We start from the raw sequence: 17,629 nt of genomic DNA, 5'->3' as shown, positions 1-17,629 counted from the left end.
ACCCGTTAACACCCATTAACAATTTTTTTTGTTTTTTGTTTTTTTTTTTTTTAACATTTTGCATTCCAATACAAATTACACATCTTTTACCCAAAATTACAAACATTTTATATATATATATATATATATATATATATATATCTGTGGGGATTGAAGTCCAGACACTCTGCAAATGTTTTGCACCGTGACTTGAAACCGAGTAACCTACTTCTCAATGCAAATTGTGACCTTAAGACTTGTGACTTTGGGTCTCATAACTGAGGTATATACATCACCAAGATGTATTTTATATATATATATCATACTACAATCTTCCAAATCAACTAATTAATAAAACTCCATAAGGGTTTTACAAAATGTGAAGCATAGCTAGACGTCATGGGGCAATGCCGTATTCAACATCACCAAGATGTACCACCCAATTACATCGCTACTTCAAGGAAGAATTTGCATATCGAACACCCCAAAATCTGCAACACACCCACAAAATCAAGAGCAATGAGCAAGTATACAAAATCAGACATTACTCTTGCATAATCCATCCTAATTATTAAACATCACAAAAAATATCTTTAAAAGAACAAGTGAAAATACATACCATGCTTAATCAAGACTAATACTATTGGAGCATTGTCCTGAGTTTTCATTAAGGCTCATGTCAAAAATTTCTTCAGTGAGTTCTTCCAAGTCAGCACCCTCTTTCTCTAAAGCTAAACATAAAAGTTAAAAAAGGAAAACAATTATAATCTATTATGTAAGAAAAAAAAATACAAAGTAATATAAAATTTACCTCCTTTGCCAAAAAGCCAGTCTCTAGTACATAGCAAGGCTTGAACGGTTTCAAGCAACAAAGAACTTCGATATTGATCAATCACCCTACCACTAATACTAAATGCTGATTCCGAGGCAACAGTTGAGATGGGAATTGTTAACACATCAGAAGCCATATGAGAAAGTACGGGATAACGAAATTGCTCCAATTTCCACCATGAAAGAATATCCAACTCTTGTTTTCTATCAAGTCTCTTTTCTTCAAGATATAGATGTAATTCAGTTTTTTCATTTGAAGTTGACCCATCTTGGTAAATATTATCAAATTCCTACATATAAAAACAAAATAGAAACAATGACATCAACGAACAATATAAAGATGCATATAAAAAGTATAAATCAGGAATAACAAATATAAATACTACCTCAAAAAGTTTGTCTCCAACTTTTATTTAAGTATGAGTTTGATTGACTGGGTTGGATACAAGAAGATGAGAGAACTTGTCTATGTAACGACCATAGAGTGAAAACAATGTGCCACTAACATCCTTCAACTCTCTGGAATCCTTACCATAAAGCTTGTTATAACCCCACTCTACAAATTCCAATTTATAGCGAGGATCAAGAATCACTGCAACGGAAAGGATCAAACTATACCCTGACCAATATTTTTCAAACTTCAAATTCATATAACTCCCCATCCGTCTCATGAAATCATCACAATCTTTCATAGCATCTTGAATACAATAATGGACTTTGAACACTTTTGGGAAAAACAAGTTTGATGTAGGGTAATTTGTTCCGGAAAATAAGCAAGTAACTTCATAAAAATACCCCAAGAAATTGGAAATCTTCTCTATTTTATCCCACTCTTCCAATGAAGGACATGAACTAAAATTAGAATCAACAAGTGCCAAATTGAGAAAAGCACGACGATAGAAAATAGCACTATCCAGCATTGTATATGTTGAATTCCATCTAGTAGGCACATCTTGTCTCAACCCTCTTTTACTACCTGCCAACCCTACTTGTGCAACACAAGCAAAAAACTATTTTTTCTCCCTTCTGAACACTTTATATATTTGATGCACTCACGAACTTTCGTCACTGATCCATCAATTTCCTTTAGTCCATCTTGGGCTATCAAGTTTAGGATGTGAGCACAACAACGAACGTGGAAGAACTTTCCATCCATTAATAGCAAACCTCTAAAATTTAATTGTTTCTTCAATAACTCAACAGAACAATCATTTGCAGAGGCATTATCCAAAGTAATGGAAAACAGTTTCTTTTCAATCCCCCACTCAACTAATAAGGCGTTAATTTTTTCAGACAAAGCAACCTCGGTATGTGGAGGAGGCATATGACAAAAATTTAAAATTCTTTTGTGCATTTTCCATTCTTTGTCAACAAAGTGAGCTGTGAGTGTGAGATATCCATCAGTTGCAGCAGAAGACCATAGGTCAGATGTCAAACAAATTCTTCCCTCAATTGTATTTAACCAATCTCGAAGTCTTATCTTTTCATCTTCAAACATCCTCAACACATGTTTCTTAACAGTATTTCTACAGGGTAGTTTGATATCAGGAGATATGTATCTAAACAAAGCTCTAATGCTCTCATATTCAACAAACCTAAAAGGCAAATCATGCTTAATTATAGCCTCAATCAATAAATCACAAAAACTAATATGATTAAATTGAGGAGAACGCAATCCAACTTGAGATTTCTTCATATCAACTTGATGTTTTTTACTACACGAATCCATATGATTCAATAGGTTTTTCGTCCCACAGTTACTATCACATATGTAAACTATCCCACAGTTTTTACATTTCGCCTGTTGTTTATTATCAGGACCAATAGGCAATTCTTCAAACAAAGTCCAAACACGAGACCTCTTTTGACGTATCTTACCTACTCGTATACCTTTAGCCTTTCTCTTTGAAGGACTTGGTTCACTTGTTGTACCTTGCGTATCTGTTAGATTGAATGTTGACATTTCCATAGCCTCAGTGTTCTCTTCATCATTATCCATCTGCATTCATCATAAACGAAAACTGACGATAAATAACAATAAGTATGAGAAAATGGGTTAAAAAGTAACTCACACCCGTGCACGAAAGAACTCACACCCGTGCACGAAAGAACTCACACCCGTGCACGAAGGAACATAGTGAAATCAATGTCATTCTTCTAAAACGAAGGAACATAGTGAAATCGATGCTAAGAGATTAGAGTTGAGAATAACCTACAGATGAAAAACCAAACAGAACAAAATAGATATGATCAATTGCAACAATAAATTCGACATCAACTGAACCCCAAAGATCATAATGGACGGTGCATGCAATACAAACCAAAGGTAAGGAATAGGTTCAGATGATAACACAGGGTTTATATAATCTACAAATAACAATCTTCTGCAACTCCATAAACTTAGACTAAAAATAGTGAATATATTTGTAGGCTTATAATCCGTTAAACTTGAACTAATTACTAATCACAGCAGAGTGCATCACATCCCATTTTAACGCACTCAAACCAGCCACAACGAGAGACAGACAAGTCCATCTAAAACTTATTTCAAATTTGAGTCCAAACTTGCCGATAACAAGTACCCGTCTGGAACCTTAAACCAAAACCGAAGACACAATTTCCAAAGAAGTCAATCTAGATTTCCTTCCAAGAAATCATTCATCACATTTGACCGAATCCGCTACGCAATATTCTGATTTGTGGACTCAACACAAATGGGAAATCCTGTAAAGAACTCGTATACAGTTGCTTTTAGTTTTAGTTTAGCTGATCTCAATCATTTCACTCGTCAATGTCATCACTTCCAACCTACTTCCTAGCTTTCCACCATCTCTCCCTACTATCGCTGCTCCAGAAACCATATCTCCTTACTCACCCCTTATACATTTTTGTAATAGTCTTAACGATTAACGAAATCCAACTCGTACTGTGATGGAAATTTAAGAATCAGAGAAAAATAAATCAACTTTCCCACATCCATATTTAAAAGCTACGAAATTCTAATAAAAAGTACGAAATATACAGAATCTACGAAACCAAGAACCAAAGCAGGAGAAACCGATAAACAATCGGAACCCATTCGTCAAACCTGACAAACTAAGGATACCCAGAAACTAAAACGATGAATTATTGAGAAATGTAGAAAAATCGGAACCCATTCTTCTAACTTACCGGAGAGAGGGTGGCATAACTTAGTGAACGGCAGCCAACTTTGAGGAAGAAGATAAGGGAGAGAACGGCGCCACTCAGTCGGGTTCGAACGTGAGAGAACACAGAGAGCTAGGTTTTCTATTCCAACTATAAAATTACACAAAAGTCCTTCTTAACGGGTGCTAACGGGTTTCGCGGGTTGACCCAAAATGACACGTTACTTAACGGGTGACTAACGGGTTGACCCGTTAACAACCCAACCCGTTAAGCACTCACCCAAATACTAGTTTTAACGGGTCGGGTCGGGTCGGGTTAATAGGTCGAGTTCAAAATGCCAGCCCTACATGTAACCATGCAATAGTGGCCATAAATTTGAAGAGATAAAAACCAGATGACTATGTCAATGGTTATTATTCGATGGCACAGTACTTGGAGGTGTATTCTCATTTAGTAATGCCGATGAATGAGATGTCTTTATGGGAGGAAACTGATAACCAACCAATATTGCCTCCTACATATACAAGGTAACCTGGAAGGCCAAAGAGGAAAAGAAACAAGGAAGCTGCTGAGAGGGACAATGAGGGTGAACAAACTCCCACAAATCCAACCAATAATCCTCAAGGCCCTCCTCAGCCACTTAAGCTAGGAAGGAAAGGGCAAGGCACTTTGAAATGTACTATATGCAAAACGGAAGGTCATAATACAAGAACCCATCATAGACATCTTCCTCCAAGGGACAGACAGGTAACATTTTCTACTTTATGTGGTTTTTTAAATCCTTTAACATCATATCAGACTCTTAATCCTTTAAATTGCTTTGTAGGCATCCACATTTGCTCAATGACAATCACCATCAACAAATTAAGCTCAAACTGCACCTAAAAAGAGGACAAGGAAAACAAAGGTAAAAATTTAACCATTTCCTTAGTTGTAAAGCATTTGGATTTAGTTAAAAAACTTGCTTGGTATCTAAATGAACTTTGGATTTAGACATCACAATTAGTAGTTGAATCACCTAAAAGCACCAAGTAGAGAAAGACCAAGCAAACCCATAACTGAATCATCCAAAGGCACCAAGCACAGAAATACCAGGCAATCCAGCCACGTTTTTTGCACAGATGGTTGTTTTTTTGTAAAGGATCCGGTACGTATCTTGTGAATTGAATGGACGATGTAGCAGGTTTGTATGAATTCAGTAGGTTTTGTAATGTTGGTTGGAGATGCTAGATGAATTTTGTTAGTTTTTTTTAACAGGTTTATGAATTTCTGGATAATTAAGCTGGTTTTATGCTTAATTTGGCCTATTTCATGTTTTTTTTTGGAAATGATGAGTAGTTTGTGCTTGAATACACTTGTTTTGTTGTGGTTATATCATCATTTTTTGGGTGAGATTTTTCTAATTTGAGGTCAAGGATGATAATCTATGCTTAAAATGGTAGATCATCTTTGTCTCAATTTTTTGCAAGAAAATTTGAATTTCAAATTTGAAATTTTGAAATTCAAATTACCAAAAAAAAAAATCAAACATATTTTCTGACGTGGATGCCATTTGGCGAGAAAACATTGGGTGTGGTGCCACATGGAATCCATCTGGGTGAGGAATTGGGCCCCAAATCAAGCCAGATCAGCATTTAACTGGGGAATTCACGGACAAGCTAATGGAGGTAAAACATTGGACCAAATTCTAAAGGTTCGGTATGACATTGTCAATTTTAAAAGATGAGGTATGATACTATCTTGACCCCAATAGTTGAGGTAGTTTTTTGTAATTTACCCAAAAACAAATAATAAATACAAACAATTAAACTTCACTCCATTCCCATGTTGCACTTGACATGCCTATAATTCTGGATGCATTTCTCTTAATAATACAAAATCTATAAAAAAAAAAAGAAAAAAACATTACAAATAATTGAAAACACCACTTTCAGAAAAAGTGTAACACCCCACATCACCCAGGGAAGAGGATCCTGTAAGCCTTATATGTATATTCTCATCTCTACCTAGCACGAGGCATTTTGAGAGCTCACCGGCTTCGGCATCCGTAGGAACTCCGAAGTTAAGCGAGTTCGAGCGAGAGCAATCTCAGGATGGGTGACCCATTGGGAAGTTCTCGTGTGAGTTCTCAGAAACAAAACCGTGAGGACGTGGTCGGGACCCAAAGACGACAATATCGTGCTACGGTGGAGTCGAGCCCGGGATGTGGTGGGGACTCAGGCCGAGATGTGACAATTTGGTATCAAAGCCAATCTCTGGCCAGAAGTGTGCCGACAAGGACATCGGCCCCTAAGGGGGATGGATTGTAACATCCCACATCACCCAGGGAAGAGGATCCTGTAAGCCTTATATGTATATTCTCATCTCTACCTAGCACGAGGCCTTTTGGGAGCTCACTGGCTTCGACATCCGTAGGAACTCCAAAGTTAAGCGAGTTCGAGCGAGAGCAATCTCAGGATGGGTGACCTATTGGGAAGTTCTCGTGTGAGTTCTCATAAACAAAACTGTGAGGACGTGGTCGGGACCCAAAGACGACAATATCGTGCTACGGTGGAGTCGAGCCTGGGATGTGGTGGGGGCTCGGGCCGAGATGTGACAATTTGGTATCAAAGCCAATCCCTGGCCGGAAGTGTGCCGACAAGGATGTCGGGCCCCTAAGGGGGGTGGATTGTAACATCTAACATCGTCCATGGAAGAGGATCCTGTAAGCCTTATATGTATATTATCATCTCTACTTAGCACGAGGCCTTTTGGGAGCTCACTGGCTTCGTGTTCTGTAAGAACTCTGAAGTTAAGCGAGTTCGTGCGAGAGCAATCTCAGGATAGGTGACTCACTGGGAAGTTCTCGTGTGAGTTCCCAGAAACAAAATCGTGAGGGCGTGGTCGAGGCCCAAAATGGACAATATCGTGCTACGGTGGAGTCAAGCCCGGGATGTGGTAGGGGCCCGAGCCGGGATGTGACAATTTGGTATCAGAGCCAATCCCTGGCCAGAAGTGTGCCGACGAGGACGTCGGGCTCCTAAGGGGGTGGATTGTAACATCCCACATCGCCCAGGGAAGAGGATCATGTAAGCCTTATATGTATATTCACATCTCTATCTAGCACGAGGCATTTTGGGAGCTGACTGGCTTCGGGTTCCGTATGAACTCTGAAATTAAGCGAGTTCGCACAAGAGCAATCCCAGGATGGGTGACCCACTGGGAAGTTCTCGTGTGAGTTCCCAGAAACAAAACCGTGAAGGCGTGATCAGGGCCTTAAGCGGACAATATCATGCTACGGTGGAGTCGAACCCGGGATGTGGTGGGGGTCCAGGCCGGTATGTGACAAAAAGAGGAATTGAAAAGAAAAGGAGAGACAAAAAAAAAAATTAAGTGGAGAAAGAATAACCAAACGTTTAATTTTCAAACTGCATACCAGTTTCATTTAGTTTCAAACTCCCACAACCTTTTATCATAACTTCCCAGTTGCATTTCAATATATGAAAAACAGACAGAACTAACCCTTTGTTCTATATATGCTACCGAATGGTCTTTTTCTCTTCGAAAGCCGCTTTGACAGTTATATGCACAACTTCTGTAATTGAACCACCTTTCGGGGAAAGAAAAATGAAGAACAAAAAGAAAATTTTTAAGAACCTACCGAATAGTATCACCACAAAATTTGCAAGGCTTGAAATGATCATATATCTGCAAAGAAACAAAGAGTACCTGTAAAGCAATAATGGAAGTCATTCAAGAACTCAACAATTTGCAGAGGAGTTGTTGAAAGAAAAAACATACCTGTAAAGAATTAAGATCAGAAAAGTTATTAAAAGAAAAAGTAAAGAAACCCAATTAGATACAGGAAAGAATGAAGCCCTGAAAAATTGATTACCAAAAAAAACCCAATTAGATATTACGAGGGAAATCCCAATCAATTCTCCACTACTTGGGATCGTTATCATATTCATCTTTGAAAATAAGCTGTTGTATCAAAAGTCCGAATGTTTGAAGGCATAATGTTTACTGACATAAAGATCAATAGAAGATGAACCACAGAGAGTAATCTCACTAACTCTAATTGTAGATAGTAAACTGAAATTATGCAATACAACAATCTGAAGCCAAGCCAAACAAAATTAAAGCACAACCCAAGGCAAACAAAATTAATTAAAGCACAACCCAAAGGAAACAATTAAAGTACCTAGAGTTATGCGCGTGCGAAAAGTTTTTTTTACATCACAAATTGTCTTCAAGGTCATTTAATATATAGTTGCTTTTTTCTCAAGTTTCTTTGGTGGAAGCTTGGAAATGCTTCCTTTATTGAAGAGGAAATTAAATTAGTGAATTAGTTGATTATGAACTAAAACCATAAAATGGAGAAATTTTTAATTATGACGGGAACACGGATGGTGCACCACGTGTTTTTATATAAGTGGTGAAAAATTTTAATTTGTAAATTATTAACATTTTAACACACATATCCCACCATGTATATAAGAACACGTGGTGTACCGCTTCATGTGACGGTCACACTGAAAAATCTCAACACAAAATGAAATGAGGCAACCCACTCACATTTGAAACATGGCCGACAATTCAACATGATGTCAAAAAAAATTCCAGAGGATGTTCATTTGCTGCAAGAAGAACATCAAAATTATTAAAAAAATTAATTAAATGCAAATATGTGATCAAAATTGAAAATTGAGAGAGAATGAAAATTGAAGACATGCATTACTAACCAAATAAAAATTTCAATTTTTGGAAAAGAATTTGTTCTAAAAGTGATTTACGCCCTAAAATTCATAACCATCTATTTGTATGAAAAATGAAAAAAGCAAAACTGAAGGGAACTGGTTGGATTAATTGGAACACTGCGTCTGCAATTTCATTGATCCTTCTTCCCTATGCGAAGAAGAAATCAAACAGAGTATTACAACTTTGAATTTAAACAAAAAGTATTAAAAGGATTACTAAAACTATTAAAGCAAAAGACATTACCCTAAACCCTACTATTCCGGAACCCAATAAGGTGTGGATCTGCCTCAAATTTACCATTTGAAGTTGGACTCTCCACAAAGCTACGATAGCTTCAGCTTACCAGGCCCGAGTTAATTAATAAGTTAAGCTTTGGAAAAGTTAGCTCCAACTTAAGGTATTATACTGGCTCCAATTGCTCAAACAATCACTTATTTAATAAAAAACAAAACTAATGAAAATAAGTTGAAAATTTTGAGTTTTAATGATAAGGACAAAATAAAGGGTAAAGTGAATAGTACCAGGATTGACTTTTTAGTGTAAAAATGTGGTTTTTCGTTAAAGTGAACAGTACCGGGTGCTTTTCGTTAAAATTCCCTTAACTGTGTCTTCGTATTTTCTACATAAACAACCACTTGCATTTGCAATTTAAAATAAATAAACAAAAAAGGGATAGAGTTTGTGAAAATTCAAGAAGATAGTAGTTGGGCTTGGAGGTATCAATTTCATCAGGGGTTTGAAAAAGTCCGATTTCCTCCCAATGACGCTGCCATCTGAGGTTGATTTCATGGAAAGAATAGGGCCTCATCACCGGTTGCTGGTTCGGTTTCTGCTCCACCACTCCATTGGCTTTCTCGGCATCGAGTTCCTTGGAAGCTTAAATTAAAGCGCACGATAGGAAAAAGAATTAAACACCAAAAATACCAAAGAGAAGAGAAAGAAAGTGAAGAAAAATACCTGAGAAATCGAACAATTCAATTTTTGCCTGAATGAAGAAACAGAGAAACCAAAGGCAACTGCTCATAGTAGTTTCAAACACCACCAGGTTCATCTGCCAAGGCAAAAACTGAAATCGCAATTTCAAACAACACCACGTTCATCTTCCAACACCACGTTCGACCTCAACTCCTGTGAAGTCGCAGGTTTTTGTCTTTTTTCTTTAGATTATCTGAGTTGTTTTTGTACCAAAATGCCCTTGCAAATTATAATCCTTTTTACGTTGTTAAGGTAGTTTTTTTGTATTTTACCCTAATTTTTAATTTTTTTTCGAATTTTTTTATTTACTTTTTTACATTTTTTTAATAATTTTTTACATTTTTTATTATTATTTTATATTGTTTTATTAATATTTTTATTTTTATTAATTTTATATTGTGGCTGACTTCACCCTGAAGTCAGCCATTCATCACTTGGGCCTTATACTCTCGGGCAATGGATTCCTGCTTGGCCTGTCTATCGGGCCTCCCCAGAGCCCCATTGCCAGCATGGGCTGGAGCCAATTGCTGGGGCAATTGGGTGATTAGAATCGCCGGTCCATCAGGCTAAAGAGCATGCTAGACTTGCTCTAATTGGATCTTGAAGGATGGACTTTGGACGGTTGAGTAGGTGCATCTACACTGCTAGTCTAGCATCTGCTTTTGATACAAATTTGAAGGTAAGGCTTCTACTTGTGTCATGGAAAGAAATTTTTTCAGTCGAAGTTGTTATAGTAAAGGTATTTTGGTGTTTGAAACAAAAGTAACCTCTAGTCTCAAAGTAGTGTGAATATTGAGTGCTTATGATTTAGAGTGTGATGTTATGAGCTACAGTACATCACTGATTTACTGTTTTCTCATTTGATAGAGAGTTCGATTTTCAACATGAGTGCTATTTACTTTGAGCATTGAAGTTGAGTTGTTGACACCCGCATTTCCTCAATACTTGTTGGTTTTGGCATCCTAAGCGAACATGGCAAAACAAATAAGCTTGGCTTGCTATCTAGCGACTGGTGTAAGAACTGAAACACTTTCTCTGGCTTACTTTTATAAACCTTCCATTTTGAGTCAGTGTTCTTCCTCTGTATTATCATTCTTCTGTTCATCGAAGTTTTGCAATAGACTACGATCTTTCCTACAAATAAGTCCCTGCTAATTATCTTTCATATAATTGAAAATTAAAACAGAACATATTTTGACTGCTGGGATGATTTTCAGATTCAAACGGTTGTGCTTTGATAACCTTGGACTTTGGCCTGCTGCACTGTTAAATATGTTGTTCGAGAAGAACCAAAGGTTCTCTTTCAACTTGTGTATCTGGAACTAATGATTACTATACTTTTCTATTTATTTGATGCCTTGAAGGTTATGATGATCGGTGCATTTTCTTAGCATGCTTTTCTCAGCCATTGACCTTTCGGGAATATATCAAGGGCTTAAACACGTCCATTTACAAACATTAACTAAGGTGTATATGCATCATTACCCTTTTTCAGAGGACTAGGAAGTGAAATGTCCTGAAAGATACTGTAATATCACTGTCTCATTTTTGCGTGGTTCTTGTGTAGAGGAATCAGGATAGACTCGAAATTCTACTAAATAATTGGATCGAGTTAGGTTATGTTCCTGCACCTGCACAAGTAAGTAAAGAGGAAGGACCTGGAACCAACTGCTGACGTTACCATGGGTTTGTTGCTTGCACCATTAAAATGAATCTATCCTGATTCATTTGTGCGATCATTTGCAGTGTGGCATGCTATATCCGCAAAGCCCTTCTTATAAATAAGTATAAGCGGGAGACCATGGTAGATGCCGGAGATGCATTAGACTCAGCTCCCAAGCAGTGGTCTAAATCGGTTGGGGAGTGCAAGCGCCGTGCACAAGGCAATATCAACGTGTTGACCCAACAAATTATGACGTTGGCTTGGGCTGCTAAAAATATATTATTGAGCGCGTAAGAACAGATTCGGTACAGTTGTGTAGATGACTCAAGATTCCGTATATCATAGATCCTTGTTTTTTCCCCTTCTTGGCCTTCGGTGGTTTCTCCTTCGTGGCATGGAGAATTTTGGGGATCATACAGAAACTCAATTGTAACCATTCTGTAACGGATTGTTTTACTTCAATTTGTGTATTAGATAGATGTAGGGCGGGGGATGAACGAAGAGGAGAACAAACCCGCATCTGCATCGGTTATTTATCACTTCTTTTTCTTCTCACGTGAAAATCTTGAAGCTGCAGGGCAGGTGAAAGGCAACCATCTTTCTGTTGCTCATATACAAACCATTATATTTACAGTGGAATTGATCAATGTCACACAAATTTATAACTGGATTTACAAGCCTTTTCGGTTTTGACATCAATTTGAAAAGGAGCTTGCTTCGGTGCTATAGACCGAATAATCAAAGCCAAAATTGGCCCTCTCTTCATCCCACTTTAAAATCTCCCTCGAATATTTAAGAGCTGCATCGACACTATCCGGCTGCAATCCCTTCACCACGGAAACGTACAATTTCTTCCCGGTTAGAGAAGAATAGAGCCTCTTGAACTTTGCTGCAATGTAGTGAGCTCCTAAATGACCCAATGAGGGGCTGCTGTTAATGTTGTTGCTGCTCGTGTTGCTACTCGAGCGATGACGACTCATCACTGGACGAAAATCTTCAAACCACTCACACTGATTTAACGGTACCCGTTCTACCTTATCCTCAAATAAATCAAACTTGTTTAGAATCAAGAGGAAGTCCATCTGTTCGAAGGTCGGATGAGTAACAATGCTTTCAAAGAAATTCCTGGCCAGCAACATCTTGTTGTTGAAATACCCATTCCCATCAGCAGAGAACTGATCATAGTCGCTCAAGGACACGCAGAATATGACCATTCCAACATCTTCAAACATCTCTAACCATTTACAGTTTTCTCCAAGTCCTCTTGCATTTACTCTAATAAGTTGGTACCTAAAAAGCAATGAAATAAAAGAAAGGTTAATCACCAGTCAAACCCCTGAAAGCAAGAAAGAAATATGTCTCAGTGACCCGTAAAACTGAGAATTAGCCGTCAACTCAAGTTCGACAATACCAAGGAAACAAACAGCATATATCTATGTTACACTGTTAGCTTTAATAACTTGAGTTTTCCAAGCACCTAATCTATTTGCTTGCATAATTTTTACCACACTTATCCGCACGTGAGCTTTAGCGATTACGATTAATATTAATAAGCAGCTCCGATCCACTTGATTGTGCAATATACAGGTGAACGTACCTAAGCAAAGAGTCATGCTGATCACTAGTATTGATGGTATCTTCAGATTCTGAGTTGGGAAATGAGAAGTCCACACAAGCAAGCCCATTAGATGAAGTGACACCTTCAGCATATAGGATGTCTAGATCTGTGGGCTCGTAGTCTATTCTTAATATGTCAACAGCCTGAAAAGCGAATGAAGACCGGGTCCATTAGATTAAGCAAAAGATAGTACTATGATTACTATCGACCAGTATTGAGTATCATGCAAACAATTTACAAGAGTTAAACAGAGGACACAGAACTTACCCTCTCTAGGAAATAAGTCGCAACACTAGGTAGCATTTCCAATTCCCTTCTCCGCTTGTATGTGGCCTGAATGGCTGAATCATTCCACAATTCCTCAACTAATGGTGCATATTCACGAGTAGCAGCTGGAAAAATGGCTTCCAGATTGCCTGACACCATAGTCTTGAGAAGCCAATCAGAGAACGCTTTCAGCCTCGGCCCAACGGAGTAAAGAGTTTTGTCATTGTTCCCTGTTGATAACCAGCACACAATTTCTCTAAGCAATATATCAATTTCAACATGGTTATTCTCAATGAAACCCTCTCCAAGTACGATGCAGACTAACCAACCTGACTAGTGTAATTATAATACACATAGCTAATCAATCAATGCAAAAGGAGAGCTGAAGTGTAAGAAGTTACATTAATTAATAATCTTCTGTCAAATACCAAGTGCTACATAACTTTTGTAACTTGTTTGATATAAATATCTTGTACAAATTGATATCTAGTGTCATTCCTCTATATAATTCAATTTCCCATTCTGAACAACATAAACAGAGGTTATGCACATGCACACATGTATCGAGCAAAGAAGATATGGAAAAAGTTGTACAACTATATAGACTCATACCATTGGCATCTGTTTGACTGGAAGAACATTTCTTCCTCATCCCATCCAAACATTCCTCTTCAAAACGCTCACGGCCCTCAAGAAGTATACCAAGATAACCATACACATTACTCTGTATTTTACATTTGATATTTTCACGCTCATCCTCCAAGAAAGGGACAGCTTTATATAGAATCTTGGCCTGGAACAAACATTCATATGTGAATGGTTAGGATTTATATTTGGCAGAGAATAAGAATTATATTCTGAAATACCAGATACGACATAGAACTGAAAACTCGGTACAAACTTGTTGGCTAAGAAGTCCATCCCAGTCAAGCCATCTTAATTCAAAGACTCATTGACTATTCTTTTCTAGTAAGTGTGCTTATATGCATGCAATAAATCAATTCAAAATCCCATTTAAATTAACAATACAATTTTTAGCAAGTACACTTCAACAATATCAACTGCATATAACTTATAAGGCAGAAAGCTTGAACTAGAACTTGTTTTCTCATCTGAGGTCAATACAAAAACTAGATCTTTAAGCAGCAAGCAAGAAATGTAATTAATTATACACCAACAAGGTTTTTGCTATTACAGCATCCACAAATCATTATGATTAGGAACCAGACCTCTAGTTCCTACATACATGTGATACACATAGGTTGATGCAGATATATGATCTATCTCTTGAAACTTGAAACTTGAGGCATCAATTGTTCATTCAGCTTCCGAATTTACTATTGATAAGTCATCTTTGCATAAACAGAATAGAAACGATAAGAAGGAAAATTAATTTCAGATAAAATCAATCACCTGTTTAAATATAGTACTTGTTCCAGAACCATTACATCCAACTAAAAGAATCTTCTGAAGAATTCTCCGCTCAATGTAATCAGGGACAACCCTACTACCCACATAGTTGAAGGATTTTCCACAAGGAGTTGAAGATTTAGAAGGGACTGGTAGTGACAAGGCAGCACAGACAAGCTTTGTTCCAGCCTGAAGAAGTGATTAATAGTAGTTTAATATACATGAAAACTTAAACAAGCAAACGAAACATAACAATGCAAGTATTCTCGGAATCCATACCTTGCCCCATATGTATCCTTTAGTATTTTTCTGGCCCTCCTCTTGGTATGACCCATCTTCGTTCACCCAAAAATGTGGGTTACCAGCACATTGAACCCCAGCCAACTGCAATGTTCAACAAAAGGTGTTAATGAACCCTGCATATTAACCAGTTGCAACCTGCAGCAACAATTTCATATGCCTAGCAAGTCCATCCAACCTGCAACATCCGAAGCTCAACTTTGGTAATTTCCCGGCCATTTATGTAAACCTGTGTGTTCCCATTGCTAGCATTTGCCTTGATGGGACCCCCAACACTGAGATGGGGACTAATGATCTTAGAAGGCTTCTGCCCTTCCTGTTAGAATTCGACAACACCACGAAATTTCACAAGGGTGTTAGCACACTGAGGAAACAACAAGAAACAACAAAACAAATCTAAGTAAACCATATTCACCTTTCCCCAAAGACCAGAAACTTTATCATACCAATAGTTTCCTGGTTTTAATTTCTTCGGCGGATTAGGGCAGGTTTGTAATAGAACCAGCTCCTCATGACAAAGAGGCTGTCCATTAACACAAATATAATCGGGGGGCAGCTGATTTGCCTCACAAAATTTTTCGGATTTCATCACCTGTCGAACCTCCAAATCATTCAACAGCCGCTTGAGCATTCTAGAGCACTTCCCCAAGCTCCCTCTTTTCGACTCCTCAATTGGAAACCCAATACAAGCCACACATTTTCGACCTTCGGGCATTGATCCCATTGCTCTAAGCACACAACTACTACAATACTTGGCATCACAAACAATGCAAACCTCCTTCTCAGTAAACCTCGTCCCCTTCAAACATCGGTAGCACGCCTTCTTCTTCCCTTTGCTCTGAGGCTCCCGCTTCGCCTGCACAACCTCAGCCTCGTCTTCATCAGCCCCATCATCCGACTCAATGTCCCGAAAAGTCACCACCGGCGGCCGCCGTGCATCATAATCCAAAGCCTTACTGGATGAAACACGAGACGACGGATAGTCCAAGCTCAAAACCGACTCCGTGGAGACCCAGTCCAGCTCAGGTTCTGGCCGATTCGAATCACTGTTGAAGTCCACACTCTCCTTCCCGTCACCAATCACATCGGAAAACTCACCCGACCTGTTATTCAACCCGTTCGAAAACTCCGACGGGCCGGAGCTGCTCAATTCACCGGACAACGCACACCCAGCCACACTCTCCACACCAGTCTCCTCAAATCCAATCACCGACGTCCGTGAAACAGTCGATTCAGAACCTTCCAACTCCTTCGTGTAATCCTCGCTGCCCCGATCAAAAACGGAAGTCGGAGACACCGTCGAGTTCGACGCCTTGAGCTCTTTAGAGAACGTTGCGGGCGCAAGCACCGGCTGGACCACCGGCAAGGTGAGCTTCTCGGGCAGCGCAACCCCTCCGACCACCGCCGCCACTGGAATTCTGTCGACGTTGATAGGAACCGCCCGAGGAAGATCGTAACTGACCGCAGGACCCTTGTACTCTATCGCAAACGAGTACTGGGCGCCGTCGTCGGCGCCGGAAGGCATTTTGACTGCAGAATCGAGCTCGGAAACCCTAATTCGAACGAGAGAAGCACAGAATCATCTGGAAATTCAGCTCGGGATTCTGAGATTGCAAATTCAGAAGGCAATGGCTCGGTGGGGGCTTGATTCGAGGAAATGGATTGGAGAAAAATGGAGGAGGAGTGGAAAGAGTTGAAATTGGAGGGGATGTGGATAGCGTTTGGGGAGAAGGAAAATGTGATGGGAAAGTGAGGGAAAGTGACTGGGCGGAGAAGTGAAGAAAAATACAGCGAGCTGGTTTTTCTGGATTGGAATCTTTTTTGTTACTTTTTTTTTTCTTTTTGGAGCTTTTTTGGGTTGGTGGGGAGGCGTTGTGGGGTCCAGTTTTGGGGTGCTTTTGTCTTTTTGTGACGTGGTGTTGGTATCGGAGAGGACCACGGAGGTTATTATGGACTTTTTAGTTTTTACTGTGCCGATGTCGTCTGCTTTGGCGGAGTTGCAGCCAATCAGATTTGGGGGCGTGGAACTGGATTTTGGATTCTGCGATTTCCAGTTGAAATTAATGAACTCGCCTGGAATGAAATCTCCCAACAATAATGGGCTGGCTTTTCTGGGTGCAGCCATTTTTACGATTATGGATCAAGGTTATAAAAGATATTAGGTTATCTTCAATCGATGGCTGGTCAGATGGTCCGTTTTAACTCTCTGACTCTTCAAGATTCTTCAAGATATTAATATTTTAATGAACAGTACATGGTCATATTTGCCTCCGTCTCCAACCGATGGCCAAAGGGCCAGAGAGCTCGTTTTAGTCATTTCATAAAAAACCGTCTCCAACTGAGGGCCAAAAGGCCATAGGGCCAAACATAATTTATTATTTAAAACTACAACTTAAATTTTTTTTTAAATGTTGTTTAAGTTTCATGTTATATAATTTTTATGTTGGTTAATGTTATTTAATGTTGTTTCATATTGTTTAATGTTGTTTCATGTTACTTAATTTAATTTAATGTTGTATAATAGCTTAGGAAGTTATAGGAAAAAAAAATTTAAAAATATGAAACAAATTTTGTGAAATAGAAGTTATAGGAAAAAAATGGAATTTAAAAAAAATATATGAAACAAATTTTGTGAAATAGAAGTTATAGAAAAAAAAAGAATTTAAAAAAATATATATGAAACAAATTTTGTGAAATAG

The 17,629-nt window shown here is 38.5% G+C and overlaps 1 protein-coding gene, 1 long non-coding RNA gene and 1 pseudogene across 2 annotated transcripts; 1 reads left to right on the top strand and 2 right to left on the bottom strand.

Annotated features, from left to right (window-relative positions):
• Window positions 1-8,783: 8,783 nt before the first annotated feature.
• On the bottom strand, window positions 8,784-9,881 carry LOC126605135 (uncharacterized). The gene is made up of 2 exons (XR_007616848.1): window positions 9,655-9,881; window positions 8,784-9,573 (listed from the first exon to the last, which is right to left on the bottom strand). It is a non-coding gene; the product is annotated as an uncharacterized LOC126605135 (long non-coding RNA).
• Window positions 9,882-10,128: 247 nt separating this feature from the next.
• LOC126602831 (protein root UVB sensitive 4-like) lies at window positions 10,129-11,347 on the top strand (annotated as a pseudogene).
• Window positions 11,348-11,918: 571 nt separating this feature from the next.
• On the bottom strand, window positions 11,919-16,743 carry LOC126603995 (extra-large guanine nucleotide-binding protein 1-like). Its single transcript, XM_050271037.1, has 8 exons — window positions 15,346-16,743; window positions 15,109-15,246; window positions 14,910-15,014; window positions 14,634-14,819; window positions 13,833-14,013; window positions 13,221-13,450; window positions 12,933-13,096; window positions 11,919-12,625 (listed from the first exon to the last, which is right to left on the bottom strand). Exons 1-8 carry the CDS (start codon window positions 16,453-16,455, stop codon window positions 12,031-12,033), a joined length of 2,709 nt encoding a protein of 902 aa, XP_050126994.1. The 5' UTR covers window positions 16,456-16,743; the 3' UTR covers window positions 11,919-12,030.
• Between the last annotated feature and the right edge of the window lie 886 nt (window positions 16,744-17,629).

Source organism: Malus sylvestris, chromosome 15 (assembly GCF_916048215.2).
Source record: "Malus sylvestris chromosome 15, drMalSylv7.2, whole genome shotgun sequence".
In the NCBI taxonomy this organism is placed as follows: domain Eukaryota; kingdom Viridiplantae; phylum Streptophyta; class Magnoliopsida; order Rosales; family Rosaceae; genus Malus; species Malus sylvestris.
This window is presented reverse-complemented; position numbering and strand designations above follow the sequence as displayed.